Source organism: Numida meleagris, chromosome 5 (genome assembly GCF_002078875.1).
Source record: "Numida meleagris isolate 19003 breed g44 Domestic line chromosome 5, NumMel1.0, whole genome shotgun sequence".
Classification (NCBI taxonomy): domain Eukaryota; kingdom Metazoa; phylum Chordata; class Aves; order Galliformes; family Numididae; genus Numida; species Numida meleagris.
In genome coordinates, this window is record NC_034413.1 from 40,386,232 (window position 1) to 40,412,740 (window position 26,509).

General features: G+C 34.8%; 1 protein-coding gene across 8 annotated transcripts in view; it reads right to left on the reverse strand.

Annotated features, from left to right (window-relative positions):
• Positions 452-26,509, reverse strand: part of TFPI (tissue factor pathway inhibitor) — a 54,839-nt gene continuing 28,781 nt past the window's right edge. For 3 of the 8 annotated variants that reach the window (XM_021398182.1, XM_021398184.1, XM_021398185.1), the window contains 7 exons: positions 23,509-23,628; positions 15,887-16,087; positions 12,918-12,956; positions 11,264-11,440; positions 9,596-9,691; positions 8,994-9,089; positions 2,225-2,748 (listed from right to left, as the gene is read on the reverse strand). In XM_021398182.1, the coding sequence (XP_021253857.1) occupies positions 2,447-2,748; positions 8,994-9,089; positions 9,596-9,691; positions 11,264-11,440; positions 12,918-12,956; positions 15,887-16,087; positions 23,509-23,623 (1,026 nt within the window). In that variant the 5' untranslated portion in view covers positions 23,624-23,628 and the 3' untranslated portion in view covers positions 2,225-2,446. The other 5 variants (XM_021398186.1, XM_021398183.1, XM_021398187.1 and 2 more) reach the window with 5 other exon arrangements.

Below are 26,509 nucleotides of genomic sequence, written 5' to 3' on the forward strand. Positions count from 1 at the left end.
GCCCCTGGAGGCTGTGCAGAGGACAGTTCTTAGCCAGGCAGACAGAAGCTTGTGTAAATACATAAGTAAAGTATCAGTGGCGTTAATGGGGGTGCTTAGCCTATTGTTAAGTCCCGCCTCTCCTGCACCTCGTGTGCCTAAAGCAACTTCTGCTTTAGGAGGCTATGTGCAGTACTGCGCTGTGTGGAAAGGCCTGGGAGAAGTTTAAACCATGGGCTTTCCACTTGTCTGCAATGACCAATTCTGGCTGGTCCAAGTATTTAACCTACTGCTCTGCCCCTGTGCAGTGCAACTCGAAATCTGCAGACTAGTCAGTAGAGTGCAGAGGATACTTGGAGAGTACTGTCAATAAAAATGATGAACTAGAGTGGGAAGGTGTCACATCAGAACTAAATGTACCAGGCAATGACACTTGCACTAAATTCATTCAGTGAAGAACTGACACTGCAAGTTTTCAAGTCTAAGGAGTTTATAGGTTACATCTGTCAGAAATGCACTTGTCTGATTCAGGTAGTGGCATACACTGTAAGTCTGTAGTGCTCAAACATTTTACAGGATAAAACACTATACAAATATTCTTTAGGCTACATTTCCATTTTATGAGCATTTTTCAAATCACACTTGATAAATCCTAGATTAAGAGTCATTAGAGGATTTAGGTGCCAGAAATGAGAATTTCTGTAAAAAATCTGTGGCTTTTACTTAGCCCTTAGATTCAGAATGCAAAACTACTTTCATTTTCAGCAGTCAAACTTATCCTTTTTGTGCAGTTAGTTCAAAGTTCATCTAGTATATAAAAACACACATTTTCTAAAATCACATGCATTTCATAGTGCTCAAGCAAAAACAGGTCAGTCCAGCAGAACATTTATATTCTATCATTTTCCTTGCTCCTTACTGTAGTGTCTGAGACTATCACATCTATTTCAGACATTTATTTTCATGTTACCTCTCACGAACGGTGGTTTAAGTATCCTCAGTAGTCTTCAGCACAAAGAGAAAATGTGATACATAAAAAAAGATTTTCAGCATCACGGAAGGCTGCAGGGTACTTCTGAGAACCTTTCTAGGAAACCAACTATTTTTTCTTTCCTTTTAAAAAAAGTCTTGCTAGATTTACCCAAGATCAGAGAGGTGCATTGGAGAAGGGCAGGAACTGAACCACCGTCTCATGTCAGTTTTAAAACAAACAAGCAAAACTTACAGGAACATGGAAAAAAAAAAATCCAACCAACCAACAAAAACAGAAACAAAAGAACCCCCAAACCAACAAAGTCTACTGGAGAGTATATGTACTGTTATGTCTGAAGCAATTGTATTGATTTTTTCCACCACCACGAAAGAGGATTGTTCTGTTTTTTGTTCTTTCTTTTCCATTTTTTTTTTAGTAAGAACATGTATTTCTGAAAATGATTAACTTGCTAGCCACGAGTCTACTTCAGTAACAAGGAAAAAATCAATGAACCTAGCAAATATATTTTAAATTTTTATAAATATCTGACATGTTATTTCATACATTCACAACTGTAATTCTCTTAATGGTTTCAATGAGTTAATTCCAATTCACATTCATTTCACAATAGCGTATTTCCATGCACTTCAATGGAGTTATATCTAGCTTGCATAACCTGAAATAAATCTTATTATAACAAACTCAATTTGCATGGCCTCTTTTAAGCAATAGATCTATGTTTCAATCTAGGACTGAAATAATTGTGCACAACAAGTGATTACTCTTTGACAAGTCTTATGCTTGCTTTTTTTTTTTTTTTAAAGATCAAAATAGATTTCAGAAAAGAATGGGGAAATAAAGTAAACTGGAACCTTTCCTACTTTCTAATTATGAGTTCTACATCCACATAGCCTATTATGTCGTGTTTCAGCTTTAGTAATTATATTGTCAAACTACATTTTAAAAGCTCTTTTCCAAAGTACAAGGTAATGTTTATTAACACAAATAAGGCATACATAATAAAAATATAAACAGCTTAATAATATGCAATCAAAATAATCAGTACAGTAAATACATTTAAGTAGTGTATTCTAAAGGCTTTCATTCACAGGTGAATAGCAGTTTACTTCCCATTGCCATAAAAATTAAAGCTGTGTTCTTTCATGGATGATTTCCTCCCCCGTGGTCTTTAATGCCTGTTTCTTTTTCTTCTTGATTTTTATAAATCTTCTTCCTTCTTTTTTTTTAATAAATCCTGAAGGTAAAATGACAAAGTTAAGATTGTATGAGTAACATCCAAGATCATCCAAAATGAGGCAAGTCTTGTTTTCAAGAAATATTCTTGAAAAAAGAAAAAGGAACATTCTGTCCTACCTAAAGTCTTCACATGCCCGACGAATGTTAAGCAGCCTGTTCTTGTACACAGTATTTTAGCGTCCATCCTTCTCTCTCTAGCTCTCTCTTCTGATTACCAGTTGCACTTCACCAATACTTTCAACTATTACATTTTATCAGGCCAATACTTACTAATAGAAGTTGCAAAAATGTTTCATCCCATAGCATGCATAATATTTGCCTTTCGTGATAGTCTGCGGTAATATCAGTTCCCATACCTTTCCTGCAGATTCTCATACATGACTTCCTGGAGGTGAAATTATTTTCATTCCCACCACAACCACTGTAGGTAAATGGACGACATCTTCCAGTTGCGTAGTTGTAGAAAAACCTTGTCTCTTTAGCTCTACAAAGTCCTCTATCCATAGGAGTCATGCATAAAGAAGGGATAGGGGGTAGTTCTAGAAATACCAGAAAAAACAAGGTTATACAACACTGCCATTTACCAGTTTCTGTTATGCTGATATTTTGCATTAGACTTGAAGCTTTCAGAACCTTGAAACTCATATGAAATTTACTGGCAAATTAAATTCTGTCCTCCTGAAAATCTAGGATACTGTGCACAAGCATTTGTCATTTTATGATAATGAAAAATACCAGCAAATATTATTCTCTCTTTCACTTCCAAAAGCCAACAAAACCTTACCTGAAAGCAAGGTTTTGTTCCTATGCATTTAGTGATAAAATCAATATTTCTGTGGTAGGAGATAATATTTGAATTTAATAGAGGAATTTACTTGTAGAATATGAAATGAAAGAACTCAAATCAGGACGGCTTTAAGAAAAAATGGTAAATATTGATGATAATCAATGAAATGAACTTTCCAAATTACTGCTAGATATTCTGAAATCATACAGAAGGGTTGCTCCAAAAGTAATACTTCCTATTTTATTCTGTTGGTCTATTATGTCAGAGGTGGATGTTAGTGGCATAGCAGCAGAAGTTGAACCTTCCCACCAGAATTCTGTTACATTTTGTTGTCATGCAACAGATGGCAGTGGAGGGGCAATCTGACAATATTGCTTCTGACGCAGAAGTACGTGTGATGTAAGGTGTGACACCGAATTCCTCCCTGTGGAAAAAAAGGCACTCACTGACATTCACAGATGCTTGTGAATGTTTCTGGAGACCAAACAGTGGATGCGAGCACAGTGAGACATTGTGTGGCGTGTTTTAGAGGTGGTGATAGCGAGTCATCTCCACTGGAGTAGATTTTTACAAGTGCAGCATGCAGGCTCTTGTTCATTGCTGGTGAAAATGCATAGCCAGTGATGGTGATTATACTGAAAAACAGTTTTGTAGCTGAGAATTTACCAACTAGCACTATTGTGCTCTTTGTAGCCATCGTAGTTTCCATGGAAATAAACAGGAGGCATTACTTTTGGAATGATGTACATACATAGCATTTTTGATGTATTCAATAACTTATTATTGTTGCTTTTTTTTTTTTTTTGTATGAATATAGAAAGCTTGACCTAAGTAATAAAACGTGGTCTACTGGAGAACACTAAGCAATTATCAAGAAAAAGCTTATAAGTTGCAGAAAAACAAAGGATTGATGGTAAAGATTTAAGTGCTCAAAACAACTGCAGTGCTGGTGATTTTAGTGTTGCTGTTAGGTTTTTACCATTCACGGAAGGCTGACGTTTTGTTTCTTCAGTGCTGCTGCAAGTGAGAGTGTGAGAACTGAAACACCAGAAGATGAACCTGAGTTATCTGAAGTACCTGGGCACTGGGACAAATTCAAGCAACTCACCTATGCCAGAATTCCCAAACCTGGAGAAATTGATATCTATCAGCCTGGAGTGACTCATAAGCAAAAGCACAACTGACATATGGTTGCCGTACAGAAAACAAAAAGGTGAATGGGAGCTGTTGTATCATGAGTTACGAGGAACCCAAAGGAGTGTCGTTTTCCTTAAAGTAGTAGCAGAGTTGAGATAAATGAGATCTGACTGCATAAATGGACAAGTGAAGTTAGTAAGATCACTTTATTAAAGTTAGAAAGCCATGTAGCCAGCCAAAGTTCTTCAGAGGAGACCAAGTTAAAATTTTAGGGAATAACTTGGGTTACAGCAGAGCTGAAGGCAACTTGTTTTTCAGAAAAGTGGGAAGCAGGTGAGTTACTGAAAGCAAGAAGTTATGAATTAACTTGAGCAATTCAGGAGGCTGAAAAGAAAAAAACAAAAAAGAACATGCTACAGTTTATATTTGTCTTTATATTTATCTGATGAAAAAGGCTTGTGTGCTAAGTATAATAGTTGAACTGGCATGGTAAAAAAAAACCATGAAAAATTGTAAAAAAAAAAAAAGAAATAAGATGGTAATTTATGGAAGGCAGGCAAATTAGACTATTAATATATTTGAAGCCATATTAGCAATAGTGTACTATTAAAGAAAAACGTTGCAAATGCAAAAACTGAGTCATGAAATGGTATTTCAAGACAGATAAAACTAGTTTCAAGTTATGAAATAAGCACTAATTAATTTCCCTGTAATACCTGTGACATTATTGTAAGAGTATGTGAAGTTCATTTTTGATCTAGAATAATTGTCCACAATGGATATTAAATCTACTGTCCTATTTATAATGATGATGGTAGATATATTGACTATTGCTGGTTTTGGTACTGGCTCTCTGGGAACTCCTGTGCCTAGAAGTAATGTCACTGTAGCTGGAAGGGAAACTAACATTCAAAACAAATGTTTAGCAACGTTAAAAAAAAAAAAAAAACACAACAAAACATGCTTACATATTTTATAGGAATGAAAACACTTGCCAGTGATGGAGTAAATTAAATAGTTTTGTTAATTAAAATAGAATTTAAATATATACTTGTAATATAAAATCCTTGTCTAGAGAGATTCCCAAGTCCTCTCATGCAGGTGTTCTCAACAATTATAAGATTTTGGGACTTTAGTAACTGATAAATAAGGACTATTTACAGAATGCATAAAACAACTGGCAGAGTGACATCCAAATGCTTTTCAGAATCCCTGTTTCTAAAGATTATGGGTTTGGTTTTTTTTCTGTTTCTAAATTTGTACTGTTCCTAAAAATGATATCATCTTCTAGATCACTAGAAAAATGCCCAAGATGCTAAAACATTATTGAAAATATCTGCATATTCTTCACACTGACAGGAGCAACCTAATCATGAAGAAAACCTCTCAGTTTTGCCATATAGAAAAATCCTGAGAAGGGCTGAAATGATTTTTATCTCCTAGCTTTTCTATGAGGGAAAGAAAGAAGCAAATCCCACAAACTACAAAGCTGCAAAGAGACTAAGGGGTATACATTAAAAACAGTAAAAACAAACAAACAATGCCAACACATATCCTGTTACCAGAATTATTTTCCCCTAATGTAATTATTAAATTTCTATGAATTAATTACAGATGCCAACTTCACTGAGAGATTAGTTCAGATATAAATGTTTTTTAAGTTTACGTTGCTCTCAATTTAGATTGCACTTTACCAATACCATCTTTACAGTACATTTAGTATTATTCATTAGATTTCATACATCAACACATGTCAGCATCTTTTGGATCATATGAACCCACAAATTAACAAATGTCATGAAATGCATTCTAACTTCATTACACATGAAACCACATGGCTGATCCCATGGCATTTGATTCATTTTATACAAAATCAAACCAATATTTGCATTAACATCTACAAGGTCTTAAGATTGGCTTCATGCTTGTGCTCATGCTATTCTGTTTATCCAAAATATCTCATTTAAACGGGTTTTAAATACCCAATACCAAGCTCATAACCTTGGAACTGCTATGCATATTATTTGCCAAAAATATGTGATAAAAGTCAGGTCATGAATGGGCATGGCAAAAAAGAACTTAGAATTCATATAGGAAAATGACATGCAATAGCTTCCTAGAAGTTGCTACTTAGAAATCTTTTCAAGTTCATGGTTTAAAATACAATTCTTAAAATAAAGCTTTTCCTTGAATCCCAGACAGCCTACCTCTGATGTAAACAAGTGACATGGTCACACTTGGGAATTTATGGAACATTTTCATATAGATATGGACTCATATTTATACAAAATAATCTCAAACTTACTTTGCAACAAAAAGCATTTTTTTCTCATGCTTAGCTGGCGTTGAAATGTGTGACAAGGAACTGTTAATTAATTATAATATGAAAGAAGTTTGAAATGATCTTCATGAGCTAGATGAAAATAGGACTTACTCTATGCTCTTTTTCTAAACACGGGACTATGGCATACATGAAACTTCAGACTTACTGACAGATTTTTTAAATATTCAGACTTCAGTTTCTCATTCCAGTTACAGTAGAGGGATAATAAAGGTCTCTTCAAGTACACAAATTGTTACAAACAATAATGAGTCATCTCCACTTGACAGTACTCTATAGGCATAAATTGGTGCAGAACCATTAAAACAAATAGAGCTGTGTCAATTTATATTAGCAAAAGATATGGCCCTGACTTTAAGAAATAATAGCAGGAGCTGCTTCTGTCTGCCATTTCATACTTACTGAGTGGAAAGCTGACATTTGATCTTACATCCCACTTATTTCACAAGCTGAATGTAGTGTATAGCACTCAATTTCACACCACAGATCACTTCACTTAATCTAGAATAAGAGTCTTGATTCTTGCCTTCTCTTTCACTTCCCTAGAATTTGTTTTAGATTGCATCAGAAATACATTGACTCTCTGCAAGAAAGTTAATTGCTGAGAGAGAGCACTAGTCTTATGTTTACATGCCAAAATGTTAGTTTCTCTTGGCCTTGGAAGAACCTAATCTTCTGAAGACGAAGATTTTTGCTGGAAATCTATTAATTTGATATTGTGATAGTTATACATACCATCAATAATATGCTTTTTTGGTTATGTTTTTTGAAATCAACAGAAAAAGCATTTCAGTTGTACGGTAAGGTGTTCAAAAAGGGACAAGTCCTTGGAATTTTTTTTTAATGGTAGTTGTGTATTTTAAAAAAAGAAGATACATATCCACACCTATAAAAACACAAAATGTTATGGTAGCAGATCAACTACTTCATCTGTGCTTGAAAAGACAGGAATCAGCCACTCCATCCTAAGCAGTCCATTCTGACCTCATGTGTGTACAACTACACTCTCTTCCTGCATGGAGGGCTATGGAAAGTCACAGTGCATATTTGTGAGACAGCTCTACTTTACAACTTCAGTTGCAGCCTAGTGCAAGACAGACAAAGGTTATGTAGTAGAGAAGAAAGTGAGGTCTTCAGACTTTCCATTGAAATTCATCCGTCCTTCCAATTTCACATTTCTCACCTGATCCACCCAGCAGCACTGACTCCACCTACCCTTGTTACTCCAGCCTTTCTTCCTCTAACCTCCCAGTCTCTTACCCTCCCCAAATCTGCTCTACCTCAAAAATCACCACTGCTAACATAACCAAGAACCTTTTCTTTTTCTTTTATTTTTTTTCCCCAGTTTTCTTGGAGAAAATACAGTGAATAATGCCTCTTTGCTTTTACAGGTTAATTGCTTTGTGGATCTGGGGGTTCATATTATGAGTAAAAATCTTCTGAGAGCAGGTACACTCCTATATCAGTAGATTTATTACCAGGCCTTAAAATATGCAAATATTTTTCAGTAAAATAAGCTGCCAAGAGGGTTATTGGTTTATATTCAGCCATTTTAATAACAGAGTGCATCAATGTTTTGTGTGCGGTAAAAAATCCAGCTATCTCAGAAACTTACCTCAAACCAACCATACATGTATCATAGTAAAAGCAAAAAAAAATAGAATATAACATACATTTAAACTTTATTAGACATGATTCTATCAAAGAGCACAGGCATGTTATCCGACATGCCTGTTATCTTAGAGAATTTATAATACACAAAAGCATTGATCAATCTGTAAACCATCATTCAATACCCAAAAGTACAGGTAAGAGTAAATGCAAAAAAAGAACGAACAGGAATACTTGGTAAGAATGTTCAGTCTTTTCCCAAGTGTTTCTTGTTTCCTCTTGCATAACTGTGGATCATAAAAATGACATGCCTCAAATTCAATCACCCTTTACAGTGTGAGCAAGTACCAGCAATCTATAGCAGAAATTATACTTCATACTAGTGCAAAAATACCTTGAAGTAGACATGAAATTCATTCACACTCACCTTGATTATAGTCAAACCAAGAGCTAAGTTTAATTTAGCCTTAACAATAGTAAAAATATGTTATGATAAATACATTTTGTGTATTCCAGATTCCAAATATGATTCTTTCTTAATGGGTAAAATGAGCTTTGAATCACCTGCCAGCTAGAACCCCACAGAAGTATTTATTTTGACTAAAAGATTTCCACATCACTGCTTTTGCTTTTGATCTTAAGTGTTTTGTGTCTATCAGACTTCTAGGAAGCACACATTTTCAGGACAGGACAAGGCATGATCCATATTTCACCATCTGATATTTACAGAAGATATGTAAGCAGAATTACATTTCTTCTCTTTGACTTGCTCTGCTTATCAAAATAATTGACATAGATGGAAACCAATTCTTTAGCCTCAGATACATTGGAAAATGAGTGGAAATGGAAAGGAAATCCAGGGCACAGATAAAGACTGAGAACTAGGAACTGCAAAAGCAAATTCTTACCAAAAGAACTGGGAAACTGCTTGCGCTCTTCCTCTGGGTAACTACTGTTCACACTATAGGGCTTCTCCTCATTTGGAGCAGTTGGCAACAAATTTACTAAAAGTAAAAAAAAAAAAAAGAAAAAAAGAGAAAAAAAAAAGGCATGACGGGATGAAATAGTAAGTGATAGGCTATCTAGACACAACAAAGTACTGAAAATAAATTATGATTAGTACTTGTCCGATTTGTTCCAGGCTGGTATTAATATTACTAAAAGACAGCATTCCTTCAAGTCCCAAAGGCAGAGGAAAATGATGTTCTAAAGCATCTTTGGGACGGATTTCTTTTTTGCTTTCATTTTATTTATGTATGATTTAAATCAAACATGATTTCATAAGGTTGTTCTATTACTGGCAAACATTTTGCAATGATAGTGCATTTTCAAAATATGTATTATTTATGACAAAAATGTCTGTGAAGGTAGTTTTAATGTTCTTGGTTCACTATGCTGATGTATTTCAACTGATGTATAAATCCTCAAATAAACAATTAAATGAGTGGACAAGCCAAGGGGAGTTTGCATTAAAAACCAACTGCTATAAACAGCAAAAGTAAATACTTACCAAAAATTCCAGGAAACTGATTGTGTTCTTCCTCTGGGGAGCTACTGTTCATATGGTTAGGATGTTCTTCATCTGGAACAATTGACAGTAAGTTTGCTAAAAGAAAAATGAAAGGAAAACAATGAGGAAAAACACACACACAAAAAAAGGAATTAAAGTTTCAGTAACTCTAAAGTAAAAAGAGCAAAACAGAACAAAAAAAAACATTTTCTTTTTAAATTACTGCAATGGCCCCTTGACCTCCTGGAGTTTGTGGGCGAGAGAATGTATCCATCCTATGAATATAAACCAAGTGCTCTGAGAAGCGGAGTTAGGAAGGTTACTGTATTCTGATACGCAACAATCCTCAGGAACTAGAAGGACAAGGAAGTAGAAGGATCTGTGGTCAGTCTAAGTTGCTGTTTCATAGCCTAAGCGGCACAGTCAAATCATTCAGAAGTGAGAGACAGGTTTCCAGGTGGGAAGGTAGCAACCCATAGCAGGGAAACAGTGAAAACAGAAATCTCTTTTTTCCTCACAAGACCTGTTTGAAAGGAATATATTCAGATATATGGGTTAAAATATATACATGTGAACATTTTATGGCATTATAAGGCCAGGCAGCTAGCATATCTTAGATTAAAAAAAAAAAGACTTATGTGGCTGCAACCAGAGCAGGACAATTTCTCCATTCTTTGTCTTTTTCTGTCTTTATAATCTCTATTATCATAAAGACTTGGTGACAGGTGACAGGACAAGGGGAAATGGCCTCAAGTTGCGCCAGAGGAGGTTTAGGTTGGATATCAGGAAAAACTTCTTCAGAAACTTCAGAAAGGGTTGTTAAGCACTGGAACAGGCTCCCCAGGGAGGTGGTTGAGTCACCATTCCTGAATGGGTTAAAAAACTGTTTGGATGTGGTGCTCAGGGACATGATTTAGCGGTGGGTTGTTAGAGTTAGGTTAGTATGGTTAGGTTGCAACTGGACTTGATCTTGAAGGTCTTTTCCAACCTGAGCAATTCTATGATTCTATGCTTCTATGACTTTGTCTTCAATGTAGGTATAAATATTTTCACAATATATTTCCCTAGATGTCTGTTCTAGAAAGTGTTTTTATAACATTTGTCCCCTAACAGCAAGTGTAGTGGAGAAATGAGATGCTCTAATGTCAAGGTACAGGAAGCAGTACTCATTGTGGACTGAATCTCTTCTTCAATTGAAATTGATGTTACTTCAATTACTTCATCTGTCTGCATTACTTCTAATACTTTGTTTCAAATTATCACTCACATTTTGGTCTACTTAGATATATTATATAGTATGCAGTTTTATGAAAATTAATAGTGTTCCTTCTTACACAATATGTTTAATGCATTTTTTTGCAGGGGTTTATAGAATTGCAGTATATGTGGGCAATCAACTACCATGAGAAAGTAAAACAAGTAGGAGAGTCCTGTAATATTCATTAAAATTAATGGTATATACAATTTTTAACAGAATTTTCCTTTTTATTTTACATTTCTCATTTTTGTATATATTTTCTAAAATATATAATTGAGCTAGTTTCAGGTGTAAATTATTGCCATTTCAGAGTCCCCTAAACTGTGCTTTTTTCCCCATGACAAACACCTTCAAAACACAAAGCTGTTTATAGACGAATAAAACTAAGAATAATGAAGACAACGACTTACAGTTGCCTTGGCAGGTAGTCTGGCATTCTTCCAAACTCTTAAAGTTGTTCTGGTTTCCTAGGCACCCACCATACTTGAATATTTCACATATTTTTGTCTCTTTGTTATAGAAATACCTGGAAAAATAGCCTCGGCAGATTCCAGGGTCTTTCTCATGATAACAGAAGTTGGGCTTTTCTGTGAATAAAGGCAAATGATGAACAGGGTAAGGGATGAAAAAATACAAAATACATCACATGCTAAGAAAACATTAGAGTTGGAGGAAGCTGACATAATAAACTTAGTAACTTTAGAATAAAGACCATCTGTAAAATAAACGCAGTTTTAATGTCCTGCTTTTGTTCTCTCTACATAACACTGCAATATTGTGCTAGAACATTACAGGATATTTTCATTGCTTTTCTTTTTTTTTCAAATAACCAGTAAATTGTACCTTGGAAAATGAATACTGCTGACTCCTTTAAGTGTTCTCCTGAAATGAAGGTCTACGATTAAAATTAGGTTTATTCTGAATTAAAACAAGATTTAAATCTGGATCATTTGAACCTAAGTACTTCCCATTTATGTAGTTGCTTTAGTCAGTGTTGGTGTGAATGACAAAGAAGGCAATGTTAAAATAAAAGGAAAAAGGAAATAGTATTTGTTTTTGTTTTGTTTTTAAATAGAACAGTAAAAAAAAACAAACAAGAATACATTTTGTCTGGGATTGTCTACTGCTTTAAAAGCATACAAGAAACTAGGAGTCAGAGGTTGTTCTAAGTACCATTTTTTTAGTCTCAGTTCCTAGTCTGCAATCTGTAATTATAATATCAACAAAGAAAAATTCAATACATGAATACTGCATAATTTGAATGAATAATCAGGCACAATACCAAGGATTCTGGCAGCAAATAAAAACATAGCTATACATTAATCCTCAATTGCTGATTTCTCACTGCATTCAATTTTTTTTCTAGATTATCACCTTAAAATCACCACAGAAGTAATAAAATCCATCTGGAGGTATTCTCAAATTCTTGCCAGTAGATACTATGAAATATGATACTTGACTTAGCTCACTTGCAGAGGGAAGTATTTTTAGTCAATATATGAAATAATCATGTCAGATGTGACATGAGCCAAGGTACACATGAAACTTAACAGAAAAGTGAGGCTAAAACAATTTGCAGAAGGCTACCGTTTTAATAGAAGTGACCTTAGAACAATTACTTTGAAGTTCCTAACATTTTTGGAAAAGATAAGAGAGTTGTAATTAAGTTCATCCTATTACCTTTATTTTAAGCCAAGTATCTATTCAAAATATTTAATTTTTGTTTCAGAGTGATTTAACCTATTTTTGCTAATGGCAGACTGAGTATTTAGGTTATTCTCAAAACACACAGGAAAAAGTTCCGCATCATATTTGAATCTCTTCACTCTTTTCTGATTACTGAAGAAAGAAAATAGGCTTATTTTAAGGAGAAGAGGCCGATCAGTGTCTGCAGTTGTCCTCCAAATCTTTGATGAAAATAGGCAAAAATTAGATAACTCTCTTTACTGTGACAATGCCGTTCTGCTTAGGAGATATCTTGGAACAATATGAAAAGAATCTACCCAAAGAAGCTGAATACCTTATTGCATAAGAGTCCGAGGTTACTTATGTAAACATAATTACCTTCCTTAATTTTTGCTAGCATCACCTCCAGAGGCAATTCTGCAATATAAATAAAAATAATCAATAAAAACAATGATGTAAAGTCTCACCTGTAAAAACCAGAATGCTTCACGGTGACTATGAACACCGAAGAATAAGAAAACAACACCTTTTCCTTTTCTTTATTCTCTTTATTAGAGAAGTGGCACAAAATCTTAGTTCAAGGGACTGAACTATCGTTTTCTTATATGGGAAGACCTGATATACTTGAAAATAGAAGATACAGAAAACAGTGGAATTTTGCCCATATTGAATTGAACTGGCAAATTCCTCTTCATGCTACTGGAGCCAGAATCTTGAATTATATAATCTTAGTCCTCAAAAGACATTTGATCAGCAGACTTGCTTAGCCCAAGTGCTGTAGCTATTGATACTGCTAACAGCTTCAGAGTTGATCTAGTTAGCAACAAAGACCTCTCTCATGCTAATTCCCTTTGCTGTGCCACTTATTGTCAGAGTGATGTGATCTTTGCGCTGTTAATGAAATTAAAGCACCAGGTTGAAAACAATTCTTTCTGGAAAAACTGGAGTTGCTGTTATGCTCTTCTTTGTTATGGAAGCAGTAACATAAGATACTTCAGCCATCCTCATCCTTACCCTTTGTGCAATTTCTGATTTTCATAAAACAGACAAAAAACTTCCAGAACCATAGTCTGTTAAATTTTCACAGAAAATCTATGGTAGAAATTTGATCAAACTACACTTTCCTTGAATGCTATCAAATTACCATCATTCAATTCTGATGAAGGTACATTTTCTACACATATAAGCATACAGAGTAAATAATATTAATTTGTATTGAAAAATTAGCCCAGTCTGGACTAAGTAGGGGACGGACATCAGTTTCTCTACCCAGAAATCTTTAATAGAATGATTGGGAAATGTTAAATGTATGTCTTTTACATCCAGTTTGGTGGATGTCACTTTTCAGCCTGCTCGTGAGGCAAGACCAGCTCCTGCCTTTGAAACCTCAAGCACTATATCTCTACTTTCCTCAATTAGAACTCATATATTCTGACTGAAAAAATAACCAAAATATAGAGATGGCAGAATTAATACTTAGGCTGTGATAAATGAGATCTTGAAACCTACTACTGACTATAAGCAGTGCTCCAGACAGCATAAGGCCATTTGCTCTTCTTAAATATTGCAAGGTTCTGTTTCTGAACAGAATCAATAGCTAGAACTTTAGACACAGATTTGTAGAAATATAAGCACAAATTTAAGCAAATGCCATTGTTACGTTAATTCTGTATATCAATCTGCAATTCTAGCAAAATCTGAGACTTCAACAAGAAAAGAAAGTGAATCAGTGATGTGAAGGCTGAGCTATGACACAATTCAGATCCAAGTAGCACAGAGTTTCATTGACTTAACACATGCGTGCATTAATTGCAAGATGTTTATATTCAGAAATATGCTTTGTTTATACCATCTCTTTTAAAAAAAAATTAAAATGCTAGATGAAGTTATTTAGTAACTAATTATAATATCCAAATATTATTCCTCAGTGACCTCCTTTCAGTTTAATTCTTATTTTAATATAATTCAGATTACATTTACCCATATATGACTCCTGCAAACACAATGAGACTACAGCTGGTTCTTGCTGCTTATTCCATGAAGCACATCTGGTCTCCAAGGCTTATTAGCGAACCTTTATCAGATGCCTATAATTATGTGAAAATCTCAAAAAACAAAACAAACAAACAAAAAACCCCTGCAATTCAGTTAAAGAATGGAGTCATCTGATCTTTTTTGGTCTGACAAATTGTTGGTGAAACTTTGTGCTATGTCTTTCATCCTGTTCTATATGCATGAGATTGTTTGAAAACAAAATACAATTGCTTAGAAAAATAACTGAAATCTGCTTTCATTTCTGTGGCATTTTTTCTTTTTTTCTTTTGAGTCGATTGTCTTTAGTACCAGGTACAATAAAAAAGCATGGGGATCCCAGCAGGTCAGAAAATAGGTGTGAATAATATTTTGTATTTAGTGAGGAAACAAAATGCATATAGTCTTTTTGATAGAAAGATCAAAGGGATAAAGAGCAGATAAACTCTGTTATGAAGATTTAAATATGTGATTATCTGTTAAATTAATAAATCTGTTATTTTCCTTCTGTTGGCTGTTCTGATACTTTCTCACCAGTGAAACTTTGCTTCTGTAGAGAATATCTGGTTAAACTTTGCTATTACCAATACATACAGTTGCACTGAGGTTTGTGCTCTATTCAACCACACTATTCTGGCTCAATCTGTACAGATAAGAAAGAAAACCTGCTTGCTTTTCTCTGTAAAACCTTCACAATGCTGAAGGCCTTAAATAATTCTTAAGATCATTTTAATTGCGAAAACAGCATTCATAAGGCATTTGCTGTACATTTTGTATCTCATTTTGCTCTTTCTAATAATTAATTCAATTCCAGCACAACAGATCTTTTAAGTCCAACAGCTGTAAATGACATTTTTAAAGAGAATTATTATTGCAGTTCTAATTTTGTTGAATCATAGCAGATGTTCAAGATTTTTGACAGCTCTATCAGTTTCTCAAAGAAGCAGAAATGTAGAATCAGAAATTGGGTGTGATATTTTCAAAGCAATCAATGCGCTGATCACCAGTTTATCCCAGTGTCAAAACTGATTTCATTTTAACAACTCATTCAAAACATGGCCCTAGCCAGAAAATATGCTTTCTTCCATTACTCTCTCCTCCACAGATCTGCTAAAAAAATCACATTTTGTCTTTCCAAATCCAGAACGTTTGCTTGCGGAATCTAAAGTAATTCAGATGACTACAACACAGTATAATAATTGGGAACATAGTTAGAGACATCATATTACCATATTAACCAGATCTGTACAAAATTCATAAGGCTTGTGGATGACAAATAGAAGAACTGATAGAAGAATAATTGAACGGGTACTTGCCTGTTATCACACATTTGTTCTGACATTCTTCCAGCGTTAGAAAGTTGTTTGCATTGCCGTGGCATCCACCATATTCAAATATTTCACACTCACGGCTTTGAATGTTGAAGTAAAAACGCATGTGGATTGCTTTGCATGGACCTTCATCTGCTTTCAGGGCACAGACTGAATGCCCCAGTTTCAGTGGTGGTAAAGGAATACCTGTAATGAAAAGAAACAGGACAACTGTTATGAAGTTGGTTTGCTTCATTGTAGAGTTTAACTTCAAAATCAGTTTGCTTGCCTGTTCTGCTAGAAAGGTGCTGCTAATATATGTGTGTAAAGCTCTGAACAAATTAAACATAGATGTAAAAAGAAAGTCATCATCTCCATTAGAAGAACAGTTTCATTCAATCAAATGGAGAAGTAGTTACAATTATCAAACAAAAGAGCTCACACTCTAAACTTCCAGTCCTTATCAGAACTCTCTAAAACAGCTACAGATAGTGATTTATTCACAGGGGCTTGTGAAAAATTCTAAACAACTAATACATTGAGAGAATTTTGGCAGCTCCCAAAGACACGCTGACTACCCTTGCATAAATACAAGGCAGAAAAAGTGTCCCTTGTGCTCTCTCCCCCCCATGCATATCTAATAGCAAACATTGCTCATGAAAACATCTCACACCAAGTAGTGTGGCAAGACAACCCTACAGAGGGCACCATTCCTCTTCCAGATTAAACGTTACTGGAACATAAACCCATCTGGTATAACTGAAAGGTTATCATACTGTCTTAATTTCTTTGATCTCGCTGTTCTTGCATTAGATCTTTCAAAAGTTAAAAAATAAACAAACAGAATTTTTGGGTGAAATGAAATTGTTTCTTTTCAACTTGAGCCATTTTAATGTATTTCAGTATACATGATGAGCTCAGGGAATGCTTCATAAAAATTGTTATATACATTGTAAAGAAAGTATTAGGTTGTCAGGTTCTATAAGGATACTATGATGATTCATTTTATGATATTGTTCCTTTAACAATATATAGTTTGAGATCTTTTGCTGCTTTGCTTTACCAAAAGGAAGCATTTTTCCCTAGAAGGTTTTGAAAGATTTACAGAGCTTGTATGTCTGTAATAGCAGCAAGAAGAACACAGTTGAAATCTTTCCCTTGTTCTCCCAGAACTAATTAGAACACTGATGTCTTAATGTGTATGTGCAAAAGTAGTGCTATACACAGTTGCTCAGAAAGGAGGTGAAAAAAATGACAAGCATTCACATGAACTAGAGTAAGTTTCCACTTTTAACTACAAGAATTCACAGAAATCCACATTACTACCTACCCCACTGTGTGGCTATCTAGATTTAACATATAAAATTGTCCTTATTATCAAATCTTTAAATGAAATGCAAAGCTGAGATAAATCCTCATAAATACTGAGATCAATGGAAGTTTACTCTTCTTATTCCATTTGGGGCATTTGTAACTATTATACTTACAGGAAATATGTTTCCCAGTAACATTTTTTAACCCACAGTACATAGATCCTTGAAAAATTAACACTTACTACACAATTACCATTGCCACAAAAATTACAGCAGATAATTAATCTTCTATTTTTAAAATTGACAATTGACATATTGATGACTAATTTCAAAATATTCAGTCCCTAAAACAAGCTATTTCTTCATTAGTGAAATGATATTTACAGATTCCAAAGTCAGGAAGACAAATTTGAAAATATTACTGAAGATTTTCTAATATGAAATGTGGATGCATTAAATGAATTAAAGAGACACAAGTTTCATTAAAATTCCTATGGAACTCAGCTTGCCAAACAGATTTCCGAATTTTGCTTATTTCCTTATCTGAGTCTACCTGAAGAATCAAGATTTAGATGTCACAATTGATTCCAAAGGTCTGAAGTTCTCCAACAAATAGAGTCTCTTTGGAAGGGACTTGAAAAGACTCAGATATAAAAGTTGAGATGATACTACATTTCAAAATGAAACTTCAGAATTCCCTCAATCAGTAAAAGGGCGAAAAATGCCTTCAGAACATGAAAAGTTTCTGTAACATTTGGATTAACTCCTGAAAGGCTACCATCAAACAGTTAGAGCTGCACAGAAACCAAACTAACTCAAATGGGGATGGGTGTGACTTGGCAGCCGGTTTATAAACATGTTATTTACTTGTCACACAAGTAATAAGACCTCATAAATGACCTGTGCCAGAGATCCAGTTCGTTTTAGAAGAGGTGGTGAAAATTTACTACTAGAATTACAGACATGGGGTTATGTTAGATCATTTTGCTTGCTACATTATGCCCCACCAATGTTCTGGGCTATCAAAACAGAAATAATGTGCAAGCATAGTTGCAAAACTATACAAAGATGATGAACAGATGGCTTGGTACAGTTTATCTTAGGAACTTTCTGGACTTCTAGCTTAGTTCCCATCAAAACCACAAAACTAAATTATTGTTTTGCTTACCTCCTCAGGCCTTCCCTCTGCAATCACTGACATTGTTACAACCGTCAGATGTACTGACATCTGCTGCAAACATAATGACTATTTCTGTTGCACATTTTGCAATTTATGAATCACCAGAGGCATTTATTTTCTTAGGAGTGTGTCATGGTTTTATAATTTTTGTTATCAGTATTCCACATCATAACATCATGTAGTGCACTGGGAGTTAAAGAGTTAATGCCCCAGTTCCATGGACTGCTGATTTTCTGGGTACCTGGTTTTCAGAAGAGAAGAACTACATACCCCAAAGGACTTTGTGTTCAGAGGGAAAGATAAAACTCCTCGCAAGTCATGCGACTCTCTTTTATACTGCCTGAGAGAATGAACTCCCCAGCCATTTTGCCTCAGTTTTAGAGTAAGGCCGTTGGTTTTGGACACTCTCTCTCTCTTATTTTATTTGATCTATTAGCCTCAATTCCAATTATACTGTATTATATTGTGTTATCTTACATTCCGATATCTGATATTTAGTAAATTAACTTTCGTCCTCAGCTAATTGCTGCTGTTTTGTTTTTAGGCCCATCTCCCATTTCCCTACCCTTCCCTCTTTTCCTCTTTTCCAGGGCATGGGTCTGTGGTTCCCCAGCCCCATTAGTCATAGAACCACACCAAACTCGCCCGTAAACCATCAACACCCCACCTCCCCTCCTTTTTTCAGGCCGGTGGGCCTGCTGTCACCCTGTCACGGACATAGATATATCTAGAGATAATTCTGTGACAGAGTGCTAGTAAGTTACCATACTTTAACTAAAACAAGTACCCTGTGATGCCTCAGAAGGCCAAGCCTTCTCTGTTTGAACAATAACCAAGTGACTGTAAGGAAAGAAGTCTCAAAAGGATTTATGAAAACTGAATCATTCCTATGTCTGGGAACAGGGACAGAGTTCCTCCCCACCAGTTTACACCTCGGAACACTTAACTCACTATGAATGATGTAAAATTAGGTTTATTTCTCAGATAGAAACAATCAAAGAGAAGGCAAACACAAGTATTTGGACAGTAGATTCACCAAGATACAAATGTGCCTGCACACATTTCACATGCAGAATATAGCTAGGTTAGCCCGAAAGTAATGCATCCTATGTAGTTCCATGGAGTGGAACAGAATATTGGTAGGAAGGTTCATCTTCTACTGCCATACCATTAACATCCACGTCTGATGTCATGGGCCAACAGAATAAAATAGGAGGCATTACTTTTGGAGCTACCTTCGTACCTTAAGAAAAATAACTCCTCTCTGCTCTTCAATACTAGAATAAATTGTTCTACTGCATTTTAGGTCCCATTAGAAGAGCATAGGGCATGACATTTGGAGAAGCTGACTGTCCTGCCAGTCAGTGAATATTCCTTAACAGAAACACAGGAAGTGAAAACGGGAAGCAACTTTAAGTTTTGATATACTTACATAGGATAAGTACTTTGTGATCTTTCTTAACAGATGGCCAAATTGTTCATAAAAACCTCATTTTTCTTTTTAATTATAGCATGTTAGGTCCATGATTCTAAAAAGAAAATGAGTTTAAACCTCTACGCTGAGCCTAGCTCTGTAGGATATTCAGTAGGCATTCCATTTAAGCATTTGGTTCAAATAAAATTTTAGAAAATCTAGAGAATTGTAGAACTTTACTACTCAGAGTATGGAGTCTGTTTTGCTAGAAATACATTAAGAAATGGTTAAAATTGACATTCATTGCCACACTACAGTTATTACTTGCCATACTAAAAATAAAATAAAGGAAAGCAAAAGCTTCTCTCTTTACCTTCCCCCAAAAGTTTTAAAGCCTTTACTAGGTCAACTACATGCTAAACTGTCATAACAGAAGGCACTAAATAAGCACTTCTATGCTAACAACTTTAGCATTCCATGTTTTGCTGAACATGTAAAATAACATTGATGAAATGGCTCACAATGACCATGAGTTTCATGCAGATATTTTACGTCACTACCTTCTTAGGTAGTAGGGGCTGACATTGATCTCTTCCCTCTGGCGACCAGCAACAGGACCCAAGACAATGGCATGGGTCAGGAGAGGGTCAGGTTGGGTATTAGGAAAAGGTTCTTCACCAGAGAGTGGTGGGCACGGTGCAGGCTCCCCAGGACAGTGGTAGCAGCACCGAGCAGCAAAAATTCCAGAAGTGTTCAAATAATGCTCACAAATGTAGGGTTTGAATTTTAGGTGGTGGTGTGTGGAGCCAGGGGTTGGACAGGATTATCTTCATGGGCCCTTTCTAACTCGGGACACTCCATGACTCTTGCTCCATTTCTTCGGTCTTCATACTTTCAGCAGTTGCCAGAGCCAGGATACTGGCTAGACTGTTTCTACACAGCACAGCTCTTTATCATCATTCACACAGAAATTTTTGCAACTCAGGACATAGCTGTTTAAAAGTTACTATCAAGTAACATGCAGTAATTTCATTGTGAAAGCTCTAATAATCTGCAGTTAGCCATACACACTATGAAAGACAACAGTATTACTACACACTTGCTTTTCAGAACAGAAGTATATAAATTAATTGGGGAAAAAGAAAGCTCGATCTATATTGTGTTGAGCTGAAATAGGAATATTTCTGAGGTTTTTATGTAGAATACTTTGTGCTTTTTTTCTTACATTATGGGTTCTCACTTATGCAAATTCCCATGGTTATCCTTAATTATGAAGACACAATGTCATCTTTCCAGGCTTTCTTGTAAATGTCTCTCTTTGATAATCAATATCAATATTAAGCAATTTGACACTAATGAAAAGCTTTTTCTTCTTTCTCCATTTTGCCAATTTGACTGTTTCCCATTAGCACAGTGTACAGCCCTTTTCCCAGCCATATGTTTCTTACTTTTTTTTTTTAAAGCAATTGTATTTGTTCTTAATAAACTTTCACATTAGTATAAAAAGCACATTCAAGTACTAAGTCATTTTAAGTCATTTTCTTCAAGCTTTGAAATATCTACTAAGTTGTTCCCAATCACATAAGGTATTATTCAACAATATGCATGAACCAGTTATTTTTATACCACTTATTTTTGTCATTACTCTAATTTACTGGTAGCAAGATGGCAGCATTTTTGCCAGAAGACAACACACCAAGAATCCATTCTATCTCACTGGACTTAAATTTCAAATTTAAGTATTATCACAATTAAAATGCTAGTAGACAGTCCCCTCAAAAAGCAACTCTGATCTATACAACACGTGATATCCAATATGATCCAGAATTATGATATCATGAGTAATGGATGGACAGAACTCATTTAATCCTTCAGTACCTTTAAAGTAACTACAACAACGTTTTACAACTGTCTAAGTCAGAAAATAAAAACCATGAATGAAATTGAAGCTTATGAAATTTCTGCAGTTAAACTCACTGAAACCAGAACTTCATTCCTAAGGAATCACAACAATAATTTTAATTAGCAACAATATAATCATTTTATAAAAATATGATTACTGCAAAAATACTTTTTTGTAAACACCACAACTGAGTCCTCAGTAATCCCAAGAACAGGGCTTGCTTTAATTTCTAAGCATTGTATTCAATATTTTTTTTTTTCTGTGGAGTACCAGTCCAAAACTTCAGGACAGTTTCTCATACTAAATCTGTTACTGGCTGTATAATCTCAAATGACTGATCATTAAATAACAGTGATAAAATAGTGCCTGATAAAAAAAAAAAAGACTAACTTACTTGAGATGCTTTTTGTGCTGCCTTTTATATTTACGAACAACTATCAGCAGATTTCTTGTTCTATTGCAGAAGTGCATTATTTTTAACAGACAATATAATTTGGCCTTCATGTACTGCACGTTTACGCAGAGGATTTTTATAAGACAGAGTTGCAGGCTAGAGCAAAGGTAAGTATGACTTTGCCCTCAAACAAGAAAGCCACTTCTGTACGTCAAGGTTAAAGAGAAAGAAATTCCTTCTGTAAAAATTCGTCTGACTACATTAGCATGCTAATTATAGCACTAACATGGAGTGGCTTATATTTTAAATTGTGGTGACTAATATCAGTGTGGTACTAAAGCACTCTCTTCATTCATAGCAGCTCCACGATTGTGCAGAATTAATAGTTCAGTCCCAAGGAACACTGCTGTAAAAGACTTCTAGAAAGAAGCAATCTGGATGGAAATTTGACAAGACATGGGCAGATAGTCTGCCAACAACAACAACAAAAGGTTTCCCTTAGCTGTATTCCTTGTTGGGCTTAAAAATTAGACCTGTCAAATGAGAGAGGTATTCACTGCATCTTTCTCTGCATCATAAGAAAGAGAACATTTTCTAAAAGGAAAGAAGATTATTTTACTGTGCCCTCAAAAGTGCATTTTTTTCTCATCTGCTTTCTCAAAGTTGTTTGATTAAATTAAAATATATTTCACAAGGATACCCAGTATAGAAATGTAAACTATTTCAATCAAGTGAAAGTACAGTGAACAATGGCTTCATAATAGTAAGAGAATCCAAGAATCTCCCTTACTCTAAGTCACACTTCTGACATTATTTTTCTTGACACAAAGGACTAACTGGTGAGTTTTTGTTTATCCATCCATACCAAATCAGTTGGAATTATACAGAGAACTTATTTGAGGCCAAGGAAAACAATGAGGGCAATCCAGAATTGTATTATCTTTAGAATAAACTTTGCAAATTAACTGTGACTGAAGAGAGCTGCACACAGGAGAGAGCAATATCAGCCTACAGTGCTATTCATCATGTTTCTAACTCCCTTTGCATAGGAAGGCAAAATCTGAGTTAGTACCTGCACATTTCTTTCCCTCAACACTGAAGTTTTCCAGGAATCCTACAGCAGAGCTAAAGAGGGAGCAATCTTGATATCTAATACCAGGTTTGATTATCATTAGACGTTTCAAAAAGCAAGAGAAACAGAAGCCCTTACATTTGTCTAGCAGTTTTGCTAGAGCTTAATGCAAAATTCAGGTTGCTCTTGAATATTTACAGCCCAGTTTGTTTTTATCACTGTTTTATGCTTAGTTCAACTTTCATCAAGTTTCCTTGAATTTTTTCCAAGTACAGAATTACATCTACAGCGCATTTTATCATGGTGTTTTTTTTTTTTTTTAAATGTGAGACAGTTTTCTGTAAAGTCTTACCCAGAATGTCCTCTTCTTTCCCATCATCAGAGTCATCAGCTGCATGCCCAGTGATACAGCCAAACAGCAGGATAAAGGTTAAAGGAAAGAAACATCCCCTCTTTCTTCCTTTCATCCTTCCTGAATAAAAAAAATGACAACATACACTTGAATCAAGTTCCTCGATGATTCTGTGAAAGTCATTAGCAAGGTAGTACATAGCTTTCAGGTATATATGCAAACTATGAGTTTTTGAAGGAATATAAGATACGCTAATATAATTACACAGTAAGCACAATGAGGAATAGGACAAGATCTTTTGTTTATATTCAGCTGATCGCAAGTCTCTCATCCCATCTCCAGTATGAACTAGAGGCATTGCTATTATTTTTATTTTAAGCCACAATTTTAAATAATCTCCCAGAATCCATAAATAAATAAAACATAAGTCTTTGTAATATAAAGTAATTTTCAATGTCAACTGAACATGCGCACTGACTGACATTTCTAATACTTCCAAATAAGTTTTACTCTGCCTGAAGACCTGGGATTCAGTGTCAAACACGGGATTTTTTTTTTTTAAACAAGTATTTCATCATTTTATAGTTATTAGGTTTCTTGAAATTGCAATTCACAGCAGTCAGTGAACTTTCTGCAACATGGACTTCAATTTTTTAAGCAGTATTCTGTATCTTGCAGACCCTCTTAATATTGAATACTTTAGTTAATAAGTGCAGTTATTCTTTGCTACATAAGAGCAATGTAGCTGTTGTCATTCACACAAAGAAAACATTTTTTATTCCGTAGCTATTGGCAAGTTCAAGTTGCCAAAGGTCACGTTGTGCATGCACAGAAAAAAGCACCCATCAATTTGTAGCAGCCACTCAGAAATGTGCCAGAACCAGAAATTGCAGTTGCATCTTCAACACCAAATCAGAGACAGAACTTTCACTTCTCACTCTACAACTGATGAATGTTCTCCCGCTGCATACTCACTGTTTTCCTAACTAGCAGTATTTGTACTAAAAGGATATGTTTCACTTGGCTGACCACAGGATAACCTTACAACATTACTAAAAACAATAATGAAAACCACCAACTATGGCACTGTGCTATGGACTCATCAGTTTATCCTAACATTTCCAAAAAGATTTTATTACAATACCTAATGCTACTGTCTGCATTTATTTTTGTACCCTATTTGGTCATCTGCCTTGCTCTTTTTTTTGTCTGTTTAGAAGTCTCTTACTTATGTGTGATAAATATATGAATTCATTATTTCTTTTTATTAATGCTACCTTTCTCCCAACAAGCTGTTGTAACGTTATCTCACTGATGATCTTTGAAAATAACACTATCAGAGGAAAAAAAAAGTCCTTACTGAAATGGCAATTGCTCTCCACTCAATAATTTCCAGTTCCAGGCCTGGCAAGAGCAAGAACATGTTTCTCTTTAAGATATTCTCAGCATTTCATTTCATCATTCTTCAGATAGTTTTCAGTTTTCCAGTCAGTCAAACAGCAGAAATTCCCACTTCAATACTTACAGAAAAGTAACTGTTCAAGACCAAGGGCAATGGCATTACCATCATGGTTTCAGTAAGACTGCCCTCAATTTGATCAGCTTCTGTGCGCTGGGACAGAATTTAATGCTAGAATATCCACAGAGAAGGATCTATTTATATACTGCCTGGCAAAAAAATCATGTTTGAGACGTCAGGCACTACAAATAAGTCACATACATAATGTGAAAAGGTTTTAACATACTAAAATAATACCATATAACAGCACAAGCCAAATCCAAAATAAACCAAGACAGCATCTAAAAAGTTTTATTGACTATATTGCTGCTAAAAGTGAACAGTTGACAATCTTCCTTTTCAGCTTTCATAGGTCACTCTACAATTTCCAGAAACAGAACATCTCTTATGATTTATTTACCTCAAAACAAAATTTTATTCTATGCAAAACTATGTGATACAAGGTCTTATAAGATTTCTGTGTTTTTATTCCAACTTTAGATAGTTATAGTAAATGTCTTTATTCATAGTCGGATAAAAAAAGCCATCCATGCTTTAAAGGTGAACAAAAGAACTCAGTACAAAGTAATGTGAAGTTGTCTAATACTTCTTTATGATTTGAGAGACATCTGATTTATGCTAATTTGAAACTAACCAAAACTAAAATAAATTCACAATTAAGAAAAAACTGCACAGGGAGAAATATTAAGTCAAAAATTTCAAGTAACTGTACAAGCCTTCAGCATTATCATGTAAATAAAGACGGTCATAGTTTGATATCATTTAAGCTGGATAAAACAATTTAAGCTGGATAAAATATCATAAAATATCCAGATTTTATATTTAGATAGTTGTAAATGAACTTGAAAAGTCTGAAAATTTTTACCTGACTACTCCAAGTTCATAGTAATGAAAAATTACACAAGAAACTTTCAATTTTAGTTTTTGAAATTACATGGGAAAGGGGAAATTTCTAAGCACTTTCTCTTCCTTAGAAGTCTTAATTTTTCATCACTGACACAGTTAGAACACTTAATAAAGGAATCTGGAAATTACCCACAATGTCAACTGCTTATGGATTAACTCCAAGTTTGCCCCTTGGCTCTCATTTTCAGTGTTTGAGTTTTTCCAAATGCAATGGCAACAATCCCATCAATTCAGAAACATTCTGTCTTTATTTGCTTATAGATCACTCTAGTTTAGGTCTTGATTCCTTCTTCCAGGAATCTGCACAGTACAGATTTTAGAATGCAAAATTTAGTAAATCCATTTTTATTGCCACCCAATATCCCTCCAAGTCTGTTCTGAAGTAGAAGAAAAATATAAGAAAATCACCAAAAAGTGAAAATTCTAAATAAATTTCTTCTTCATTTGAAGAACAGGATTATGTACACCATGAGCTACCATGAGCAATAGTCACCATGCCACTCTGAAGACAAATTAGTGTATTTGTACAGAGAACAAAAATCTTAATAAGTTACGGTATTTCTATTCTTACATTTA